Genomic DNA, 12,466 nt, shown 5'->3' with positions numbered 1-12,466 from the left:
GGGACTTAATATGGGTAAATGTAGTAACTACATTGTTTTTTCATATGAAACCTTCATAAGAGTGTATACCAATAATACCTTAATAAAATATTGAAAAAAACCCCAACCAAGATGGAGGTCCCCAGACGGCCAGCAGGTGGCGCCTCTTGTCCTCCAGCCCTCCATTTCTACCGCTCCCGGGGTCATTCTCGTATCTCAGGAGATTCTTAACATCTCTGTACCTCACCTGTAAGATGTAGACAAAACCAGCACCACCTCACTGGGCTACTGTGAAGGCTGGGATCCTGGCCGTGGTGTTTCTGGGGCCCACAGCAGGAATGGTTTGCTAAGGACTGCTCCAGAGGCTACAGCCAAACGGCACACTCCCCTTGCGTGCAATGCACGGCCATGCTGCCTGAGTCACCTGCGTCTCTTCTGTTCCCCTGTCCAGTCCTCTGACCCAATCTCTGAGTCAAGACAGGGAAAGAGTTTAGAAGAGTGCCTGGCACATAGTGAGTGCTTAGCAATGTTCATCACAATTTTTTTTCTTTAAAAAGAATCAGTTGGGGCTCTTGTCAAAAATACAGATTCCCATGCCCCTATTTTTAAAAAAATAATATAAAGAAATACACCACACAGAAATGTTACAAAAATACAGAAGGATCATAGGCAAACAATGAGAGTGAGAATAAATGATAGGGAAGAAAAACAAGAGTTTGTATATGGAGATTTTGATTTAGAAAATCTTGGGAGGGATCCATATTTTTAATAACTACCCCAGGTCATTCTTATGATCAGACCAGTTTGGGAAATACTGGCTTACTCTATTACCTCCCTGGGAGGCCGGCTGAAATTCATTATCTCCTCTGAGAAATCGTTCCTGATTTCTCCATATAATGATCCTTCCCTCCCTAGCTTCCACAGTCTTGTCTGTAGTTTTTCTATCAAGTCGGCCTTGTCTTAAGGTTGCTTGTGAAAATGTCTGAGAAAGGTCTGGCTCATCACTAGACTCTTATTTATACCTGGCAGTATCTGGCACAGACAAGGTGCCCCAATGTTTGCCTTTAAATTTCAAATATTCTGAAAAATCAAGCAACCAGTATTTGTAGTACCCTTGGGAAAGTGAGGCAATGAAGAGAATTTTGAGACATGCAGATAATTACTGCTGCATTTCTAGGGGTAATATATTCAATACAGGTTCAAATAGCTTCAAACCTATTCAAAAATGTTTAATATATTTTGAAAACTTCCTGTTCAAAAATATTTAATGTATTTTGAAAAACTTCCCACTTCAAAAACATCCATTTCTAGGATGGAAAGGGTTCCCCAAACAGGATTCATGGTTCTATATAGGTTTCTCTTCAAAACGGTCAAGACTAAGGGTGGAAAGAAGCTGCTGCCCATGGAGATGGGCTAATGCCAAGGACCAAGGCTGGGCCAGAGGGAATGTCCACCCAGTAAATTAACAGTGAGCGAGTGAATGAATGAATGTGCATAAATACCTACTGCCAAGACTACCTAATCTCCAGGGATCACATTTATTCCACAAACTGTAGGCTCTGGCCAGCCCTCCTTGGCAGCCAGCAGGAATGGTGCTTCTGGGGACTCCATACTCAGACCCTCTGCTCCTTGTCTCCTGGGAGCCAGCTTGTTATTCTTTGATAAATTTTGCCAATGGCAGAACCAAGGTGAGATGGGCCATGGACGACTCAGCCTAAGATGCATGTCTGCGTCCGTGCTCAGGGTCCCATCACCACTTGGAAGCCTGAAGGAACTCCTGTCTCAGAGCAATGCTGCTGTACTAATGGGGGCTAGTCCTGTAATCGGAGGTCAGAAAGTCTGACGATGCACATTGGTTCTGCTTTCTTGCTGTATCTGAGGCCACTGAGCTGAAGGCTGGGCTCTGGATACATTTTCATTTTTCTGTATCATTAGGCATTGTCTTACACCTAATTTCAGTCTGTCCATCAAACAAGATGAATAGCAAATTGTCCCTCTGAAGGCCGACCTTTGCCTTCTCAGTGGCTGAGTGCTAAGCTGGAATGGAAGTACAGATGAATAATGAATCTGCTCCCCCTTCTTTGAGTTCCTATCAAGGGGCAAGCTCTTTACCCCAAGTACAGATGAAAGACTTGCTCCTGTCCACAAGGAAGGCATAGGGTGGAGGGATGAAAGCCAGACCAGCTGAAGCCCTCTTACGTTTTCTCCCAACATTTTCCATCCTGCTTGCCAGCTCCCAATTCCAAGCTAAGTATGGTATTCTGCCCACTGGTGCTGCCTGGCCTTACCCAGGCTTGGCTGCCTCCTATCTGCTCCTCTCATGAACTTCCTCCAGGTTTAATTTCTAAAGATAAGACATTTCTTCACTTGTCGCCACATGCCCACACTACCTGGATCAAGCAGCCTGTTCCAGAATAAATATGAAAAGCTGCAGCCCACAGGATACTGGAAGGGTATGATTAGTGAGGTCACAGACAGGGACTAACTCTTTCCTGGCAGTGCAGAGCTAAGTTTGAATCCAGAACTGAAAAAGGTATGAGTGAAGATTTTCTTTGAATCTTTTATAGCTCCATGAATTGCAGAATTTAACACACAAAGGGAGTTAATCCAAACACCTCTCCTCACTGAAGGATTTAATAATTACAAAATCACACCTCAGCAGTAATAGAACCTGACCCCAGGTTTCCAGAATAGTAGGATTTGTTCCACAACACCTAGTGGGGTGTTAAAGTGATATTTCAAAATAATTTTAAGTTTAAAAAAGACCAGGGTACAGAAAAAGTCAATGCATCATAATATCAGGAATGACTCCCAGTTTTAGAGCATGGCACCTGACACATATTATTTCACTTAATCCCTACATCATTCATGAGGAGGTTATCTATTTATTATCTGTAACCTCCTTTTACAGATAATAAAACTAAGGATTGGCACAACTGAGTAATTTACTCAAGGTCACAGAGCCAATAAGAGGCAGAGCTGGGACTGAGGTGAGTTTTATCAGATCCAAGTCTGTGCTCTTGCCTTTCCCAATGCTCATAATCTGAAAGAAAATACACCGCAGCGTTCACGGAGCAGGGGAGAGAGTCACACCTCCAGCATAGGGAGGCCTCACTGGCCTCACCTTTCCTGGGAAGGAATACCAAGATGTCAACAGATCCTCTCCCCAGGTCTGAGATCCCTGAAGCTCAGGATGAGCCATTCAAGGACACTGAGGGTGATTTCACAATATCTCTAACAATTTCAAATGCACATACCCTTCGATCTAGCACTCCCACACTTCTGGGAATTTATCCTACAGCTGTACTCAGGCATGACCAGGTTGCAAACATTGCTTGTTTGTTAAGGCAAAAGCTTGGAAACCATCCAACTTCCTATCAAAAGAAGACTCCTTGAATAAACTGTGGCATATGCTGCAATGAAATCCCAGTGAGCAGGAAGAATGGGGAAGCTCACTAGATACTGATACAGACTATCTCCAAGGTCAACTGTTGAATGAAAAGATGCAAAGTATAGAGCAGTCAGTATGAATACCTTTGTGTTAAAAGGTGGGAAGATATGAATATACATATCTCACATATGCTTGTATTTTCATAACGAACTTTGGAAAGATACAAACTGAACAAAACTGGCTACTGGTGGTGGGGGTGGTAGGAAGAGGATGGATGGGGACAGGATGGGAATGAGACTTTTCACTGTATATTTTCTTATATTTTTTTTTGTGAGTATCATATGTTAAAAAAATTTCAAATTAAAAATAGGAAAGGAAGCTCTTAAAAAATATAGACACTGTGGAGGACGCCCAGCTTACTGACACCAGTATGTGCACCTGCGTGTGTGTATGCATGTGTGCATGCCAGTCGCTCAGAAGTGGATGAGGTGGAGGGTTGGGGCTACAGGAAACAATGGATTCCAGGAAAGCCTTGGCTGGGGGTCGTTTGATCTATCCCCCTGCCTTTATATAACCCAGCACGGATTCCAGGAAAGCCTTGGCTGGGGGTCGTTTGATCTATCCCCCTGCCTTTATATAACCCAGCACAAAAAGTGCTCGCCTTGGTGACTGAGAAGACAAGGGGACAAACCAGTGTGGAACAGGAGCCTGCAGGGCACAGCAGAAGGATGGGAACAAGGGTCATACTCCTGCATTCCAAGTACCCTTTGGCCCCTTTCTCTTTTGCAGGCTAGACAAGAGGCTGCTCTGTCCCTTCTCTTCTACCCAAAAGCTGCCTTTGGTCACAATGCCCCTGAATGAAACCAAGGGGTAGCCTTAGCCCTTTCACAGGGAGGTGGGGGTAAACAGAGGCAGGGGTCCTCAAAGGTCTGCTGGGTAGTTACAGAAATGAGCAGGGGCTGCAGCAGGCTGGCGATCAGTGGGTCAGGCCCAGTACTGCTCCGAGCGGTCAGCACCTGGCTACATGGGCTGGTGAGTGCCTTGCATGTCACAACCCTGCCTGCAGAGCTCTCCATCGTGGGGGACAGGGGCTGGGGTCGGGCAGTGGGGAGACACATCAGGGGATCCCAGGCCACAGTTGCCGGGCTGCTCAACGGCAGACCACTCACATCTCCAGGACCATGACGATATTGGCCTTTTCTTCGAAGGCATCCACACACTGGACCAGCTTGGGGTGGTGCAGGCAGTTCATGATGCTGATCTCCTGCCGGATATTCTCTTTCTCTTTCGCTGAATATGCCTTGAAGAATTTCCCTGCCCAGATTTTTCCAGTTTTCTTTTCTACAAGTCGAAAGACCTGTCCAAATTTCCCACTGAAAATGAAAGGAGGAGGAGAGAAAAGGCAGATTTAGTCAAGCTTTCCATTAAATTGGGGCTGGCACATGATGGCCTGTGGGACAAATCTGGCCCACCTCTCTTTGTAAAGTTTTATTGGAACACAACCACATCCATTTGTATGCAGATCATCTATAGCTGTGTTTGTGCTTCAACACCAGAGTAGTAGGTGCAACATATGCCGTGCGTTTCACTAAACCTCAACCACCCATTAAGTGGCCCTTTACAGAAGAGTTTGTCAGCCCCTGCTCTAAATGAGCACAATTTCTGATACTGATAAACCTATTCTCCATCACTTGTCAACCTCTGCCTGTGCCCAGCCCCACATCACACCCCCAAAACACTGTCTTGTCTTGCTGTTCTTTTAGGACTGTCATCTCCTTGGGCTGAGGCCTCAGATTTGGCTGGTGGGCTTCCTTCCCCTTCCCTGCAGAGGGACCCATAAGATGAAGCTGAGAAGTCCTCCCTAAGTACAGTGCATTTCCCAGTGGCTGCCTTCCTTCCACCCCACGCTCCAGCACAAGCACCTGCTATGAGAGCCCTGGGTGGGGGGTGCCTTCGTGCGGTACTGACAGGGTCACTCCCTCCTGATTCTGCAGGGGTCTCAGTCTGGGAAGTTGGCAGAACCCAGGAAAAGGCAGGATGGTGAGGCAGAGAATTTAACTGTGGGACCTCCACCACCTCTCGCCTTGGGGACCCGATGGGTGCTTCCCACTCCACTTACGATCCTAGTCTCTCTTCAATGTCGTAGAGATCAGACACTTTTTGTTCGGTATTGACCGTCACCGTCTGATAATCGACCTCAGGCTCCTTCTCATCTGCAGGGTGGGGGTTGGGTGAATGTGAGCCAGAGGATCCCTCACCCACACCCCTCTATCCCTTAAGCCTACCCCAGGACAAACAGTCAGCACTCACCATCATCTGACACCTCCACTTCATCCTTTGGCTCTGAGGGGAGACAAAGGGGGGCAGAAAGGACACACATGATTAGTATGAAGGTCCACTGAAAGTACAACATTTTGGGGGTCTTGTCAGCCCTCAGCCTTCCTAGGCATAAGACCACAAAACCAGAGCTCTGGGCATCGCCGTGAGGTCAGTCATCCACGCTGCAACAGGGCCACGTACACCGGCGGGCACCAGTTTCATCACCCTACTTGGCTCCCATCCTCCACCAGCTCTCACCTCCAGTCCTCCAGCTCTAACCATGTGGCCCCTAGACAGACCTCCTTCACATCTTCTCTGACTTTGGAACCCAGAACTGCGACAGTCCCTTTCTGCTCCAGCTCAAAAGGCAGAAACTTCAACTGCTATTTGTGTCAAGTCCATTTATCCACTTACTGAACATTTTTTATGGAAAGCCAGCCATGTACCAAGTATGTTATTGTGGGCACATGAAACAAAATACACAAAAGGCATGATCTCTTCTTCTTCCTTGGAGCTTATGATTTAGTTGGAGAGGCAAAAACATCTATACGTGAAATACACATTACAAGTGGTATATAATCAAGCACATGATGCCACAGTACAAACTGGGTATACAAAACGGGACAATTATAAAGTCAGAGCAATTATTCTTAGAAGTAGCAGCTCTGGAGGTGTGTCTTAAAGGAAATGATGGAACACAACAGGGAGGTGTGTGGCATCACACAATGAAACTAGCCCACACTGGCTGCTCATACAGAGGTGTCAGGAGTGAATGGGGGACGTGCGGGGACAGGAGGCGTCCAACAGAAGACATTCACTTCAGAACTCCAGCCTGTCTGTCCTTTGGGTTGGCATAGGTTTGTCTCTAAAGGGCCTCTATGGTTTCTTAACCTTGCTGAAGTGCCTTTCCCTTTCTGGGCCTCAGTTTCCTCATCTGTAATTGGAAGGAGTTGTATCTCTAGGCAACTTCTAGGGTCCCTGGCCAATACTAGACACCACACTTTGTGACACGCCCTGTGCTCTGCAGCCATGATGTGGGCTGTGTCCTGGCTGGCAGACGGAGCCAAGGCAGTTTTCCTGAGGAAGCAGGACAAACACTGGAGAAGTCAAAGAGGGAGAACGATGATTTTAAAAGTGTAAGCGTCTGTGTGTGAATAAGACCTTGGGGGAAGGGTGTGACTCACTGAAGCTCCGAGCAGAAAAGAGGACAGGAAGGGAACAGCATGTAGATGTCCCCTGGGAGGAAGACCAGAGCAGACAGGCAGAGGGGCCAGGCAGACACTGCCCAGCTGGGAGGGGTTGTGCGTGGGCCCGCCGAGCTTTGTGTACTTTGCAAGTTGAACGTCTGCAACGGAACGGAGATGCGGGTCAGGGTAAGGTGCAGCTCGGACCCGCGGACAGAGAGCCTCCCAGTTAGGCTGAGAGCAAAACAAATACTGAAACCTAAGCAAACAATCTGAGGAAAAGTAAGGCAGTTCCCATGCCAGACAAGTACCTCTGAAGGGGTTTGTAAAGGTGTGACCAGGAGCAAGAGAGGCTGTGATTTGTTTAGCACTCGTAAAACGTTTTTGGTGAAGTTTACTTCCCCATGAGCGGGGCTGGGAGGAATATTTTGTCATAGAAGTGCCACTGAAAAATAAAAAGAATCTGATAGATGAGGACTCTCGATTAGTGGCAGGGTTTCATAGAAATTGCCAGGACATGAGCATAACTGATCAAGTCTTCCATATCGTACATTTACATCAGTTTCTTAGATGACCCTACGCCCCAGAACAGCACACCATGCAGGCAGTAATGGAGTCATGTGGTCAGCGAACATTTAATCATTCAGCCTTTGGGGGTGACAAGCCTGAGGGTGTCTAGTTAAAACCCAAGCATGGGAGCCCAGTTCCTCAGCCTGCTGCTCAGGCTCACAGCAGGCTGTCATGGAAGTGGGCACTGGCCACCAGCAGATATCACTGCTCTGCGCCTGGTGGAGCCTGGGGTCAGCTGCTCCTGGCACTCTGACTGCCGGCACTAAGAATTTTGTGACCAGCTGGAGAAGGCGTAGGTCACTGGAGGGAAGAGCTGCCATGGGAAGCTGACCAGAAAAGATGAGGCCTCTCTGGTTGGGAAAGAAGTCTAAAGCAGACATGATATAAAAAAACCCCACAATGGTCAAGTGTGAGATTAGGGTTCTGCACTTCTGTCAACCAATGAATATTATAATTTGAGAGAAGTTAGTGTTACATTTCACATAGAAGGAAGACTCTAGGTATACAGAACTCACATCTCAAGAGGTACCAGAAAACCTGAATATATAGGCTCAAGAGATGTTTAGGCTAGTTCAACATTGGTGTTTCAAACAGGGCTCTAAGAGAAGCAGGAGGTTCAAGTCAATTCCACAATCATCAATTGAGCACCTGTGGATGCCAGTCACTGGACTGGGCCTTAGAGGCAAAATAATAACAATAATAATAACATTTATTGTTAGGGAAGCCCCATCGTCTGCATCCCTGTGCCCTTACCAGAGACAACTGTTTGACCTTTGAGGCACCCCTTTATCTTTCTGTTGCCATGCCACACATCCTAGGGTGGCCTGGCATCTTTAGGACAAACCGACTATAGTTTCCTAGTGAAGGAATAGCAGCAGGGCTGGGAGCCCATGAGGGGCTTTACAGTGACCTGGCACTCGGGGGCACTTACAGTTAGCCTTGGAGAGTGAAGGCAGCTCCAGAACAGGCTGCTCCCAGTCACTGCCTGTCATAGACACCACACTTGGCCCTCCCCTCCAGCCTCTCTCCTTAACAATCAAGATGCAGAATGCTTTCCTGATACTGTGTTTGTGAGGACCTAGACCGTCCTCAGGGCACTCACGCACCTCTTTCTGGCTCGCTGTAATGCTGCAACCTCTTTTCTATGTGAAACTCACCAGCCCTCCAGCAGAGACATTTCCCTTCCTCCTTTTCCTTCTCCTCCTGCCTCCATCCTATTTAGGGGGGGGGGAAATAGCCACAAAGGAAGGAGCAGGAGGGTAGCAGGGGAAAGACCACGTTCAATTAGCCAAGCTCTCCAAGTATACAGGGTTGTAGTAATGAGAGAGGTGATCATTGGTTTCTAAAAATTGCACTAGCAGGGACTTCAATGATACATTTAAAAAACCTTCTACTCAGAAAGAGTTATGAGATTCAACAGCTAAGTGGAAGAACTATTTGGAAGATGGTTCTGAAATATTCCTGCAAATAGGTAAGTCTCGTTCCCCTGGAGTGGTGTTTGGGAGAGGACCAGCAGGGCTCTGGTGACGCCACGGTAGCTGGGCTCTAAGTCAGCCCCTTGAACAGACAGCTGTACCCTCTCCGCGAAGGCTGCTGTACACCCAGCGGGCACTAGAGGGCACCCCAGCCCTGGAGCGGGCCTCTGCGGGGCCCTAGCTGTAGCCTAGGGCAGAGGGCAGCGCAGTGGGGTGGGAGAGCCTTAGGGGCTCTGCAGCTCTGACTGCCCTCGGGTTGTAAGGAAGCCCCAACTCTGCAAGAAGCCGGTATCACTGTTGTTTTGCTAATAACTATGTCGACTACAACAGATTAGGATTAGGAGCAAGGATGGAGTGGATTCAGAAGTTTGAAAAGGAGAAGGGTGGAAGTCCAGACCTGGCTGGGATGGGAGCGGATGTGTGGGGCGGTGGCTCTGTTTACTCGGGTTTGGCAAGACCGAGAGGTGAGCTGTTGGCTAGGGATCCTAGTCTGAGGGGTGGCTCTGGCAGAAGGGGCCACTGGAGCCAGTGGGGACCCCCATGTTTGGTCCTCTACCACATCCTCAGTGCTCCCAGCAGGAGGGGGGCAGGACACTGGTGAACAAATGCAGAGTGAGGGTGGGTGGCTAGCAGAGGCGGACCAGAGAGGCCAGGATGAAGCAGAAGGCAAGCTGCTAAGGCAGAGGCAGGAGGCGTGGTGGAGTAGGGAAGGTGAAAGCCAACACCAGCTGGGCTTAGGGGAAGGAGGGTTAACTGGCACTGCTTTTTTGATGAGCACTGTCCCCACTGGCTCCACAGAAATGACCACAAGAACCCCCGTCCCAGCTCTCCTCTACCTGCCCCCCACCCACTTCCTTTCAGAGAGATGACCTCCCCAGGTTACCACCTGCAGGCATCTGAGCGGGCACAGAGGGCTTTATCTGGAAGCCCCTACTCCCTCCAGCACTCCATCCCTTGCCCTTCAGGCCTAATGCTTACCAACTGTTCTGTTCCCTCTCCTCCTCCCCCATGGATAACCCGGCTGGGCCTGAGGGAGGGAGAGGCTTCCAGTCTAGAAGCCCTGGGTGGCCTGGACCCCTCTGGATTGCAGGCAATTTCAGCATTTCTCTTTGCTTCCAGCTAGGAAGGGCCCCAAGAGGAAAGTCTGAAGGGCTCAGCTGGCCACAGGGAAGAAGGGAAAGGCCACCTGCTGGGGGCCAACTGGTCCCAAGCCCTCCTCCCCTCAAGTCTCCCCACAGCCCTGGGAGCTTAGGGCCTGGCCTCCTGGGAGCCACACCTTGCAGCACCTGGGGCCCTCTGCCCTCTGTGTGGGGCTGGCTTATCAGGGATTCTACAGTTCCTCCTGGTTTATACCATGAAGCACCGGGAAGCTTTCCTTTCCAGCTAACCTCTCACTGCAGTGTTATCCCTCTTCCCGCCAGTTTTCCAAGAGATGGGGAATCCTCTTCTTGAATAAAGTAATATGCTAAAAATATGCAGACTGGACCTTGGTTGCCTATCCTAGCGCTCCAACGCTAAGCTGATTGCTCCTCACTCTGCTTGTTTTCAAAGAGGGGGTGTCAAAGGTAGCAGATGGCAGCTTGGTCACTGTTTTCCCCAGCAGACATTTGTGAGGCTAGTGGGCAGGAGCCACAGGAATGCTGGGCAGCGGCCTGGCAGGGTTGTCCCTGGGGCTGGGACCCACACCTCTATGGCATGCTGTAGCTCTCAAGGAGACCTGCTCCCTGTGCATTTTTAGGGCTCACCAGGAAAAGTCCCCCAAGACAGGGCTACGCTGGCAAAATTGTAAGCGTGGTGTATTTTCTATTGGCATCCTCCAAACTTACTTTTAGTTTGAGATTCAATTTAATTTCTTTTTCTTTCTATTTAATTTGAAAGTAAAATTTCACTATTTATTTTATACCTAATTTCTAAAACTAAAAAGGGGGCATCAAAATGTCATGACAGTTTCCTTAGTCCTGGTGCCCCTGGTCATATGCTGATTTCTGTTCAGCTTCTTGTCCTTTCCTCTCCCCCCACCTCCTACCTGTAAGCTCTTCTCCCCCCATGAGCTCTTTTCTTGGTCTCTTTCCACCTTTCCTCCTGGGCCCAACCTTTCCCCAATCTTAAATTCACAGTACCCTTCTTCTCTTCACATGAGACTTCTTGAAATAATATTCCACACCCCGCCTCTCCTCCCCATTCACCCACTCATTCCGTAACCCCACAGCGACCAGTATCCCACCCCATGGGGACTCTGAGGACTTTGCTGTCAAAGATCGAAGTGCTAAATCCAAAGCTCTCCCTAAGTCCTCACCTCTTCCTTTCTTTAGCCTCATATGCTGTCCACTGAGCCCTCTTTGCAGCTCCCTCCTGCCTGTGTCCCTACAGCTTAGCTCCAGTCTCCTCTAGGACTCCTCCCCTCTCAGCCCTTTCTCCTTGTCTTGAAGACACCTTCATTCCCATATCATTGCTGACTTTCTCTACCACCCTCCTGGGACCTCATCAATGCCCGTGGCATCAATTTTCAGCTCAATGGTGGAGATGCCCATATCTGTAGCTCGAGCGTAATCTTTCTTCTGAACTCTAGACTCAACCATTCAACAATCAGAAGACACCTCCCCTGGATACCCTTCAGATACCTCATCTCATCAGGGCTGAGGCCAGAATTTCTGGCTTCTCTGGGACTCCTTGCTATCTAACCTCCAAGTCACTGGGAGGCAGCGTGACCTCCTCCATCAGTTTAAGCAAAGGCTCTGGGTCAGACAGCTCTTAAGTTCAAGATTCAACTAATTATTTAAAAGCTCTGTGGCCTTGGGCAAATAGCTGCACTCCTCTAGACCTCATTTCCCTGTCTGTAAAATGGGGGTAAAAACAGTATCTATTTCATCTTACTTAGATGTATAAAATGATTCTATAAAGTGCTTAACGTATGGTTAGCATATAGCAAATGAATAATATATGTTAGCTTCTAGGAATCTAATAACAAACCTCTAAATGGCCTTGAATATATGTTCAGATACCTGAGCATAGAAGTGGGAGGCATCTTAAACCCTTCTAATTTTTTGCTCAACATTCTACCCAGATCTACCTCCTGAGGCTTTAAATACATGCATTTACCATTCTTTCCTGGACCACACCACAGAGACCCAACTGGTACCTCGCTGACTCGTCTCATCTCCCTCCTCCACTCCAGTGCCTCTCACACTTCCACATGCATATGAATCATTGCAGGGGATCACATTAAAATGAAGGTTCAGCAGGGACCAGGGCGGTGGGGGGCTGGAAGTCTGTATTTCTAACAAGATCTCAGGATTTCAAGACTGCTGGTGCAGACCACACTCTGAGTAGCAGAGCTCTAATTCCCTTTCTAAAAAAGAGATCTGGTTGTATCAGTCCCCTGACTAACAATCTCTGATGAACTTCAGTTTGACCTGAATGGTCCTTTCAGTGTTGCTCCCTCCTGTTCAGTCTCACACAGCATAGGCCCTGGCCACACACACACTTCTCAAAATACCATGCATGTCCATCACTCTGAATCTTTGTTCTGCAAGGAATGCCTCTCCTTA

General features: G+C 48.3%; 1 protein-coding gene across 5 annotated transcripts in view; it reads right to left on the bottom strand.

The window, feature by feature from the left end:
• MYLK (myosin light chain kinase) overlaps positions 1-12,466 on the bottom strand; it is a 280,349-nt gene that overhangs the window by 30,019 nt on the left and 237,864 nt on the right. For all 5 annotated transcript variants that reach the window (XM_073231525.1, XM_073231526.1, XM_073231527.1 and 2 more), the window contains 3 exons: positions 5,681-5,713; positions 5,490-5,583; positions 4,540-4,743 (listed from right to left, as the gene is read on the bottom strand). In XM_073231525.1, the coding sequence (XP_073087626.1) occupies positions 4,540-4,743; positions 5,490-5,583; positions 5,681-5,713 (331 nt within the window). The remainder of the gene's footprint in view (positions 1-4,539; positions 4,744-5,489; positions 5,584-5,680; positions 5,714-12,466) is intronic.

This window comes from Manis javanica, chromosome 3 (assembly GCF_040802235.1).
Source record: "Manis javanica isolate MJ-LG chromosome 3, MJ_LKY, whole genome shotgun sequence".
NCBI classification, from domain to species: Eukaryota; Metazoa; Chordata; class Mammalia; order Pholidota; family Manidae; genus Manis; species Manis javanica.
This window is presented reverse-complemented; position numbering and strand designations above follow the sequence as displayed.